The sequence below is a fragment of the Dendroctonus ponderosae genome, unplaced genomic scaffold, assembly GCF_020466585.1.
Source record: "Dendroctonus ponderosae isolate FM_Combo_2020 unplaced genomic scaffold, Dpon_F_20191213v2 Dpon_F_20191213_1, whole genome shotgun sequence".
In the NCBI taxonomy this organism is placed as follows: domain Eukaryota; kingdom Metazoa; phylum Arthropoda; class Insecta; order Coleoptera; family Curculionidae; genus Dendroctonus; species Dendroctonus ponderosae.
This window is the reverse complement of record NW_026017110.1, coordinates 35,691,076-35,703,365: the sequence shown is the minus strand read 5'-3', so window position 1 is coordinate 35,703,365 and position 12,290 is coordinate 35,691,076. Positions and strand designations below refer to the sequence as shown.

General features: G+C 33.0%; 1 protein-coding gene across 1 annotated transcript in view; it reads left to right on the top strand.

The window, feature by feature from the left end:
• The window catches only part of LOC109536769 (neuronal growth regulator 1), a 65,651-nt gene that overhangs the window by 20,067 nt on the left and 33,294 nt on the right, over positions 1–12,290 (top strand). The window contains exon 4 of the mRNA XM_048665359.1: positions 5,906–6,064. Within this exon, the coding sequence (XP_048521316.1) occupies positions 5,906–6,064 (159 nt within the window). The remainder of the gene's footprint in view (positions 1–5,905; positions 6,065–12,290) is intronic.

Here is a 12,290-nt window from a genome sequence, read left to right as displayed (position 1 = left end):
TTAAACATGAAAAACTTTCGTAGGACGTATTTTCTTGTAAAGTTCATATTTACTGAGATATCGCACTTTGACGCACTAATGAGCAACCCTGTATATCAAATTGAATACCGAGCCGGCAAAGCAGCTCTCGTAAGTACCTACTTTTATCAGACTGTGAACCAATGTTGCCCCCATCGAAAAACGTAAACAAATGCATCTGTTTAATCTGATATTAAAAGCCTCAATATTATTATGAGCGTGAGGACACCTATAACCTACAATGAATGAATGAAAGCATTGAACGTACATGCACCAATTATATACTTTGTATATTATAGCAAAATGTTATTATTTTATGAAACATGTTGCTTCTTGCCATTTATGGCAACAGTAACCCTTTTCCTATTAAAGGCGTGACATAAGAATCTCAAAGGATTTGAGAAACGAGTTTATTTCAATTGAGGCAAAATAACCTTTTTTGAAAAGTAAAAAAAAAAGAAAAATAAGATATTTAATTTTTTTTCTCAGCCTATTTGATGAGATAATCGAATACGAATGAAACATTTCCACCATTTCCATTTTCCACTTTTTCTCGGATTTTTCTAATCCAACGTTTCAATTTTCGACAGCCATCATCTACGTGTTTTTCTTCCATGAAACTTACTGGATTTTGACAACTTTGAATAGACCTATTCTTTTCAAGATCACTGGTACAACTTTTACCATAAATAATATTTTTATTTAGAGTAAACTAAGAAATTTATTTTTAATACTTGTAAATCAAAAATAATTTTAATATCTCCTACAAATATCGCGAAATATGTAGGGTGGAGTATTCCTGAAACCAAATACTGTTTGAACGACCTAAACAAATATTTTCATTCTGCTAATTCGAAGGAAACATACGTAAAAATGTAGGTATCTATCTGTCGCCAGAGTAAGTAAATATAGGGCAAAATGATTTGTCTCCTAGTAACCCTACCCGCATATTTAGATCCAATCTATTTTGTGGCCTCATTGGCCTGAACTTATAATAATTTACGGCAGTGGTTTCAAGATTTTAGGACAAAATCTCTCAACACAAAAATGGTATAAATTGGAGGTAACCACTAATTCTAAAGCTTATAGATTATTTCCATTCAATGAGATTATTTCAAAATAGTCGAATAGAACTAGATACCTATGGAACCATCAGAAAACACGATGTCTCACAAGATAATCTAGATAGAAAATCGACAAGGGTAAAAGTAAATTGAACCGATGCAAATATCATGTATTAAAGTAACTCTTATCAGGCGTATGAAGAAAAACTTTGTTGTTGAAAAAAAATGTTATTGAAAATTGCAAAAACTGCGATGGTTCAGTTAAGGCTATACGTAATAGCATAGAAATTCCCGTGCATTTTAGACAGTGAATTACAGAAAATCTACTTCTTGTATCTGATTCAAACTTGAAAAATTGGATGGATGCTATCCTCTAGCATGTCAGAAAGTCATTTTTAATTTATGAAACTTTATCTGAGTATGCTTAAACTGAGCAACAATAGTCCACAAATGTAAATTTTTTCAAATTTCGTATATACATGGTTGCAATTGTTTTTTCACATTTAAATTGTATTTCTGACAACCTCTAAACCTTCTAGTTTAGAATGCTTCACTTTTTTTAGTTTGGACAAAAGATGCTACTAGGATTCAATGCTAAAAGAAGCCATTTTCGGGGACATATTTTTGTCAAATTCCAGCTCGATTTTAATGCTGTCTCTCTCGTTTGTCGAACTGTTTACGTCGGGATTGCACCCGTCAACGGATTTTTTAGGACCGTAGTAGGAATTATGTTTTAAATCAGACTTGTATCTGAAACATTCATTTTTTATTTAACTACGGGTATTGGCCAGGGAACATAAAATCCCGACAAGTTATTAATGCAGCAGAACGAATCGCCCATTATCAACAGTTTTTACCATCAGCCCACTGATGGTAAAAAAGTAAAATGGAATACATAAATTAACGAAATAAAATTACTCCTAGTTCTTACTCATTAAAAGTCCCCAAACAGAACGAGAATTGCTCCGAAAAACTGGAATTGCAACTAACATAAGAATACACTTTAGTTATAATAAACGTTATTAGTAATAATTTATAATATTTTAAATATTGATGAATCTTTCTCAATTTAAATAAGGCAATTAAATAAAATCAATTTGATAATAACAAATATAGTAATTAAGCTATTGGCAATAACGAATAATACCCAATACAAAACAATAAAATAATCTCGGATTGTTTGCTCTATTTTATTTCCATTTAATTTTATCAATGGCTAGTTAGAAATCTAAAATTTACGAAAATTCAAAAATTATTATTATTGATTCGTACATTTGTACTGCCTCAATTCAGATGAGGGGCCCTACCCATATGAAGACCTGGGGAGAAAAACCATACATGTTGACCCGATTTACTTTTGAGAAAAATCGATTTTTAGTTTAACCAAATTCTATGGGGTACAAAAAGTTTCAAAATAAACCAAAAAATTGTAAGCAAAATGTTTAGCTTATATTTGATAACATGAGTTAATAACAAAATATAGAAATCACGGAATATTAATATTTTAGGGTTTTCATTTGTGAAAACAAGATACGTTCTTATTTCATTCAATTGATACGAGGGATTCAATCAATTCAATTGATACGGGCTTGAACTTCGGTCTCAAGCAAGTTTTCATAGAACTATTTGGATTCTGAACCACCAAGAAACCTGTGAGCGCATAAAAACCGTCACTGTATATTGTGTCTGCTCCATTCATTGTTCATTACTACTGCTTCATAGTTTCCTCCGTTAGCTGCGACTATTCTTTATTTCTTCTCAAAAGAATAAATGGCCTTTTCTTAAATTAAGTTCTGTCTCCGTCATTTTGTTTTTAAGATCTTGAATCAGATGGGTTTTTCTTCTGGTCAGAGGTATTTTAAAACTTCGTTCCTCCGAAATCGTTCCTTAGTAATGATTGGGAACAAGTAATGTTGTTTGCCTTGGTGATTTCATATTCCCATTCATATTGTTTTGCTCTACTAAATGGCCTGATTAGTTCAATTTTTACAAAAACTGGACATGAATAGTTTTTCGCCTGGGACTTCATATATTAGCTTAAAAAATGGCCACCCACTAAAATAATTTCCAGTACACTTTTTGGAGCTGCCTCGATAGCTAACCAAAGTCTTAAAATAGTTTGTTTCAATGCGTTTCTCAGAAAAGCTGCTGCCGCTATCTGCTATAACAGTTTTATAGATGATGCCATACATGTCAAGACTTTGAGTCCATCTAATATAATGTCGCTTTCCATTGCGCTGTATTTTCCGGTGTCATTATTGTAACAGTAATTATTGCTGTTTTCCCAAATATTCTACACAATGAGCAATATTTGTTGTTTGTGTCAAGATAGAACATTTTCTTCTTCATTCGATACTCTATAATGTCGCTCCTCCTAATTTTGTATCATATATTGAATGGTAGGATTTTCTAGACCATACGGCATTAGCAGTCACGATTATCAAAGCTTTTCTCATATGATCTACTTCCTTTTCCTCTGTCTAAGCTTTTATCATCGCCTGCCAAGCCATTGTTCCTTTGAATAAGCCCGGTGTGAATGTCTTAATATCGCAATGAAAATGGGATAATATCCATAATGCTGAGGAAAATAATTATGTAATTCTGTTCTCTTGCCAACTCACAATTTTAGTCATTCATTAGCTTTCTACATTAACAAAACAAAAATTAAGTTGTTTATAACATCGGAAAGGCGCTCAAATGGATTTTAATGAAACTTGCTGTGGATTTGTTATCCACAGTAACATCTGTGCTATTTTTTTTATGTCAAAGCCATATTTTCCTGAAAACGCGCTTCTTTTTTTCGTAAGATTTCTGATTCGGACAAAAACATATTTGCAATGCAATTCGGACGAAAACGATTCCAAAAGCCAACACGAAGTCTTGGTCTTCCTTTACGTAAATGACATAGTACTGACAAATAAATTTTCCTCTTATCACAATTCCACATTCAAAATTAGTTGAAAAATCTGAAATTTACATTATTCGAGGACGGATAATCAACAAAAACAGTAGCTGAGATATTTGGAAAGCCAAAAAGCACGATTTATTAATTTGTAAAGAAATTACTTAGATTGTCAAATTTAAACAAGTTTGTGAAATTTGCATCTTTGGCGTATTTCGCAAAGCCTGATTTATAAAAATCGGATAAAATCGCTACTGTCGATCGTAGTCGAGTCGTCTACTTTTATAGATCGTCAAATGTACATTACCTCATACAGTTGGCGAGTTTTTCAAATACTTTTCAAAGTGTCATTTTGGTAATAGGAAAATTAATTTGTCATTATTATGGCATTTACGCAAAGGTAGATCGAGTTAGAAAGTCAGATTTACACAACTACTATTTAATCGTCTACTTTCATGTCTCGCCGGCTGTACCTACGTTTGCAGTTAATGTATTAAATTGCCAATAGAAAGGGAACGGACATTTTTTTGCAAAAGCTATGAATGCAATATTTTACAGAGTCTCAGGAAAAATATTTAAAAAGAATTTGGGCACCAACTAAAAAAATTTGTTGATTCGAACCACTAAATAAAACGTTTTGGAAGTTTTGTACGACTCAAGAATTCCTCACCACAAGTGAGGATAAAGGTAACTGACAGCTGTCAGCATTCCTTTGGCATCTTATTGTATTAAAAATGGTCACTTCGTCATGGCAACTAAGAGTGACAGGATTTAAAAGAAGATGCTGTAAAATAGCCATATGAAAACATTAAATTGGCAATATTTAGAAAACTAAACACTTTTGGAATAGACAAGAATTACACTTATTTTTAATACTGAATATGACAAAATTATCAAAAATAGGGGTTTTTATTTGAAAAAAATAATTTTTGCGATAAATGCGATAAAAATATAAATGATGATTTAAACAATAAATTTGACTCAAATTAAATATGACAAATTCCCTTATAGGAAAAATGAATAATTATTCGAGTGGCTGCAACTGTCATTTTTTACATAAAATTTCAAATATCTGAAAAACGGTTAGACTTAGTATATGATATTATACATGAAATATATTTAGAATTGGGAGTAGAATTTAAAAATTTAATAATATGTAGGGTGTTTAATTTAATATAAGTAAGTTGATATGCACTTCAGGTATAACCGGTGGCCTTCTTGGAAATATTTTAGGCGGCATGGCTCCAATGACCTCGGCTCACTGCCCAATTTACAAATTTCTGCTAATTACAGTTTGCCAGATATCGATCGCGGCGTTTCCCGGTGGGCCACCCTGTATAGGAACGCATTCATAGCGAGTTTCATTAAAATCCATCGTACCATTTTCCCGATAATAAAAAAAATAGTACAGGGGATCCCAACATTTCTTCCTTAATAAAAGTTAGGTCATATGGTCTTCGTTTGAGCCAAAGATTATCTTAGTGCCCCTTTGATCACTTACGGGACACCCTCTATATCACGTCACAGCCCTAATTGTGTGCACGCGTAAACGAAATAATCCATAGATTTTCTTAATTATATCGGATCTAAAGCCGTGCTATAGGAATTTTATCTGATATTTTGCTAGCATGGTTTGCTAACTCGAAATATCAAGGTCTCAAAGTCGAGAAGTACTCTTGAGCCAGCTTTCAGATGATCATCTTGCATTTTAAACTGTTTTTAGGTGATTTTAATGCAATAAAATGTTAAATGTTTGAAAAACTGCTTTATTGTAAGTAATAACTCCAAATATTAATTGTCTTTTAAGTTAAATTGCAATTACTTTTTTTGGCATATAGTTATAATACCTATCACAAATTCCTAAATATTTTTCACTGCTAGCGCTATAACACTAAACTATTAATGCCCTTTTTAATTGCAGTTCCGCCGGACATCTTAGATTATCCAACCAGTAACGACCTATTTGTGAGAGAAGGTTTAAATGTTACTCTCCAGTGTGCAGCGACTGGCTCACCAATACCCAATATATCTTGGAGAAGAGAAGGTGGAGAAGCTATAACATTAAGTAACGGTGAAGAAGGTAAAACTTGCCAACATTTTTTAATATCACAAATTTGTTAGCTTAAAATTCCACCGTCTTCATATCTGAGTATTTATCCTATTGAAAATTAGAACAAAATTCTATTATCTTTAATTAATTTAAACGGTCATTTGCTTCCTAAAAATGTTTAAATTATATAAAGCCAGATTCTCTTTTCGACTACTTCATCTTATCAATTCAAAATTCGCAGCCAGTTATACAGATTAATTTAGCAAAAATATACAAGGCGTTTCATAGAAGAGCTAAAGTGTTTTGGACGATCTAATAAACTTTTTTACTTGGGCCTGTTGTGGAGAAGTTACCAAGAAAGAAATATTTCCAACTTTGTTCCTAATGCTCATGGATCTTTAGTACACGTTAAAAACTGGTTGAATAAGTTTTTCTGCTGGGGTTTTTTGTTCAGTTCATGCCTTGAAACAAAGTAATGAAAACCATCTATTTTTCTTTCCCCAGAACGTTTTTCCACGATTAAGTATTCCAAGAAAAAAAATCTACTTAAAAATGTTTCGTATTGAGGCATTTCTGGTATGCTTGCTGTTTTGATGTTTGTCTTTTCCTAATTCTTCATTCCTAATGATGCCATTAAATTAATAATGCACATCGTGGTGGTGTTTCTCTCTAGTGTGACTAGTGACTAAAGTGACTAAAGCTTCTAGAGCTGAGGATTTCATTGTCTCCATATTATGGGCGTACAAATCGTTTGTTTACTGTTTGGGATATTTATCGTTGTTGTTTATCTTTGATCTCTCGTCTTCTGGTTTTGGTATAGTTTCTTGACACTAAGTTCGTATAGGCTTCCGACATTATATTTAATCTCAGATGCTTTTTCCGGTGGAACAATCTGCATTTTCAACCTTACCTACCTATGAAAAGGGATGAGAAATCTGGAGTCTACTAAGTAGTGATCTGAGCTTCAATCCATTCTTCTAAATGCCTTAATATCTGATACGGTCCACTTAGTGTTTCGTTATTTAGTACATAATTGGTAATGATATTTTATTTAAAAACCTATTTTTATTTTCCCATTTTTTTTGCATGGTTTATAATACACGAGATAATACAATAGTACTGTTTTATAAAGTAACAGAAACTGATAGAAGCAAGAATACATTCCTTAGAGAGTAATTGTATTTCTTATTTGTGTATCCGCGTTTTCGTGTGAACCTAAAAAAGAACACAAACATAATCATTTTTGCATCTTATTATGATTGCTTTCAAACTACATATTCAAGAGAAAACAATATTGAAAGTATTCGCGCACTCGAAAAAAATATTTAAAAAAACTCGGAATAGCAGCTTTCACTGCTGCAACAATCTTCAGGTGTAATATCTTCCACATTATAGCTATAGGTTTCGTATAAGAGATAAATGCACAGTTTTGAGGTCCGCATGTTTTTCACGGTTTAAACCCAATGAGAAAAATTAATTAGATACCAGACAAATATTTAAAAGGCAATTAATCATATATAAAATACAAATATTTAAAACGAGATGATAAGGGGAATAGGTTTCAATGAATTTCTGGTAATAAGCGGCCAATCTACTAGCATTCAGTCAGCATTATTAATTCCGATAATTCTCCACTTTCTGTGTTATAGTCGGCTCTTACAACTTATTTATATCTTAGTCGGTCATGTAGCGAAAAGTTTTACTTGCAATTTTGATGCCACGTAGAAATACTGTAGCTAATTAAAAGTTATCTGTTGCAATATGACGGTAAAATTAATTAGAACTTATTTATGAGCTGCAAACTATACTCTTCTCTATGATCTCTCTTTGTAATATCAGCGTTACGTTATTCACTGAATACTATGTCGCAAGGTCTCTTACGAATCGTAATAAGATACTTTATTAATTAGCAAATACTTATTTACTTCTACCATTTGTACTTTCATATTTTATTGTAACTTAATGTTGGTATTGATAGTAATCAACATTTTTCGTGCAAATCCAGAACACAAGCATGCAGTTTAGAGGAGAAATCCAACCATAGTTTGGGAGGTACCCTTATGCTTCGTTTTTGTAATATAGGTCTCCATTGTGTTATGAACATCAGCCATTATATGTCATCTTGTCTGTCAACACAACACGCCCATGCCCATTTTAGCATCACGTTCTTTCCGTTATTTGAAGCGCATTTCTTCATTGCCAATGTGGTTCTGAAAACCAATTCGAATCATAAGCCTCTCTATTGCTCGTTGTTTTGTTCTAAGTTTGTTTGTTCCTCTGATTGTCAGTGTTGCTGTTTCTAATCCGCAAGTCATAACCGGTAGGCCGCAGCTATTAAAGTCCTCGCTTCTTTTAGCTTGTTGGACTATCAAGCTGCAACTTTTATGACTAGTACAGGCTCTTCTGTATTTTTTTTGTATGATATATGAGTATACTTAAACATCCTGCTAAGAAAAAACGTTAGTCAAATGTCCTGATGCAGAAATAATCCCCCAAATCTTTGGCAGTTGAAATATTTGTTGTCGCGACAGTCTACCTCTCCAAGAAAGCTATCTAAGAAAAGACTACCGTTATTCGAGGCTAGGGCAGCAGTTACCATGATTTGTTCTTTTATTAAACCTCAAACAATCAAGTGGCGACAGGTCTGGAGACCGCACAGGCCAGTCGACCGGGCTAAGACGAACAATTAATCCTACTAAAACTACACATTCAAGTTCTAGTTTATTAATCGGGGTAAGCTGTTCCATAAAATGGGTATATGGTGTACATGTAATCAGCTTAATATATTTCGAAAAAATGTGGCCCAATAATTATAATCTGAATTACACCATGCACTAATAAACATTAAACGGCCATGGATGTTGTTATTGGCACAGTTCTGATCTCGGTAGGATATTCCGCCGCCCGATAGCGCATGATATGTCTGTTTATCTTTAACGAAATAGTCAAATGATCAAAGATCAAATAGTCAAAAGACTACGACTTGACAGCCCATAAACTTGAACTAAATGAAAATGTCCCGGGTCTTTAACCAGGTAACGATATACGTGACGTGTATATGAATAATTCGTAACGAAACGAAATCAACTTCATCGTGCCACATTTACTCAATTACATTCCCGTAAAGCAATATATTTGAAGAGGCCGCAAATCAGTCACATTAACCACACTCTAATAACAATACATCATATCACTTCAACAGATTTCCATTACGGTTCGAGGGGATTGAATAATGAAATTGTAATTATCACGCTTTAATGATTTTTTATATCCAGGCCCAATCGGCTTTTCATTTGCACATAAAATTTCAAATATCTGGTACTCAAATTTATAAATATCCTCAAATATCCCATTAAAATTCGTTTAACCTACTGAGCGCCGTTCAGTTTAAGTTTCAGGCAACGCCTGAACGGTAGTAGATAATGAAATACGTCAAAAGAATAAAGAACGTTTGTGCTAATTTAAAACGAATGTGCCTCTGCGATTCAATTTAACCAAAAACCAATTGATTGGGACTTAGCAGTCCTTCATCATGTTGGAGAAATTAATTATCTGAAAGTATTTTGACTGCCGAAAAGATTAGTTTTGAAAAGGTTTAATTACAAAGATGGAAGTACATGAGCAGCAATATATGATTATTTAGACAGTCAAGAAAATAGCGCTATAAAAAAATTTAATGAAATTTTCGAAAATGTATAAAACTCAGATATTACCGGCAATTTTCGAAAAACTTCGAACCAGGAAAGAGACATACCGGGTGTCTATTTGAAAACTTCCCGCCCTTAATATATTTCTTGCAGTTGAAAATATTAAAAATCGGAAAGAACTGTCAAATATTGGTTTATCTGATATATTCAGATATCAGGTTAGTGTTTACACAAAACAATTAAATTGGATTTCTTGGAATACAGATGATTAGATGAGTAGGTTATACTGTTAAAATCGATGAATAACAAGAAGAAAATCTGGTTTAAACATTAATTTCGTATTTTTTATTTTGATCTTATTTCCTCTTTATTGATTATTATACATCGACAAAACTAACTTTATTTGCGGAAGAGAAATTTCTACAATAACAAGAATGTCAACTACTTACTGTCTTAAGCACTGTCTTATTAAATTGTTTCAAATGTTGTCCCTTTTGCTGTAAAAAGCTAAAAAACTGCTGTAAAAAAGCTCCTCCCTATCTTTTCGGAACACTTTACCGGGAAGTGACCGGCATTCTTGGATCTACAATGGACTCAAGAGATCTCCAATAAAAGAAGGTGACCTTGGAGGCGGCTATTCAGTTGGTTCCCTTCTGCCAATCGATGTATCTATTCTATCCGGGAATATCTTATCAATGTTTGGAAGGGTTCGAAAGTATACTTTATTATTGTTTACAGGAAAATAGACAACAGTTTGAACAACTTATAAGATAATGCGTAAGGTCCTCTAGGTTTTATTGTAGAAATTTCTCTTCCGTAAATAAAAAGTGATGTTTAAAATCGTAAAAAAGTAAAATAATCAATAAATCCGAAATCAATTGTTTAAACTAGATTTTCTTCCTGCTATTCAACGATTTTTACAAGGTAACCTACTCCTCTAATCATCTGTATTACAAAAAGATCCAATTGAATTGATTTTGTGTAAACACTAAGCTGAAAACCAATGCCTGAATGCACGTTTAATTGTTTCTACAACTTTAAAACGCGATTATTTAAAAACGTCTGAACAAAAAGCAATAACGTAATAACGAACGTAAAGAGAATTAAACGCCGTTTAAAACGATGTACCACCTGACCCCGCTTCCCGTTTAACCCTCCAGTGGGCGCACCACCGCGGCTATTGCACCGCAAATGCTTTTTTTTAACAAAAACGTTATTTACTACTTTAATATGTATTTAATAAGTGAAATTAAAACAAGTAAACCCAAAATAAATGCAATTCTATAAATAGTACTTAAAAAAATGCTTACAAAATTGAAAAAAATAAGTAAAAAATCTGAAAATAAAAATCTAAAGTACCTATCATTGTTTTTTCTAATAAACAATTGATAATCTTTGTCTTGTTTGCGTGGTTCAAATTCTGCTTGTCCTTCATCTGCTTATTGTTCAGAATCACTGCTATAAACGTTACTTTCAGCAACTCCTAGCTCCTGGTCTGAATCGCTGTCGAAATTGTCATTAATTACGTTACTTCTCTTGACGTGAATGTTTTATTGTAGATCTTCTTCTTCTCCTTATCTTCTTATTGTCTCACCACATGTTGCAACAATTTTCCTAATTCGTCCGGACTCCTTTTTTTCCGCCCGATACAAAAATTTAAAAATCTATAAAAAAGTGTTTAATTAAAACGACATACATCTACAATACGTTAACATAAAGAATCAAACACAATAAATGATTCACAGGATGATTCAAAATTGGCGTCATTTCTTTTAAGGGGTGATAGAGGCTACCTGGGGGAGTACGAGAAAAATATTGAAATTTTTTTTTTCCAAAATTTCATATTTTCATCAGATATTAACAGTTGAAGATCGAATTTTAACTTTGTTATTAAGTATTATTTTGAAATTGTTCCATGTTTAATTGGTAGCATATTGGAGTACTTAAGCATTCAAAAAGAAAAATTACGATCTTTGCTTCAAATTACGAAAATTTTTAATATCAAAAAAGTTCTCTTTTACAATTTTTTGATGAAAAGGCACAGGAGCAATGATGTTTTTTGTCATTAACAGATAGTTACAGGTAGATAGCCCTTGTCAATGATTACAATAATTTGCCGAACTGTGACTTACTTTGAATTTCCTTTCACGAATTTGCAAATGTGCGATTAATTCAGGGGTAATGCTACAGTAACATAGCAGAAGCTGAAAGAACTCAGCCAACAAAGGGCGAGGAGAGTGGTTCCAGGAAGATAGTGGACGAACAATCGATGTTCGGGTTCCAAGCACAGAGAAACAAGTATTGGACATAATCGAATCAAGGCCTTCCAGGGGCACTCAGAGCACAACCACTGACACTTTCCCAGGCACCAAATAAATACTGGCTACATTCCTACCACGTTTCTAGGATACACACAGCACAATGAGATACAAATGAAGCAGAAGTTAATTAACTGAATACGAGAAGCTGCTTGATAAGAGTGGACAACAAGAAGATTACACAGGCACTAGCTTGTTTGGAGTTAACCATTGAAATGTTTGGTGTTGTACGGTTTATTTATAAACTCCAATTTAGAGAGGTTATGAGAACAGGTTGACATTTCGAAAGTT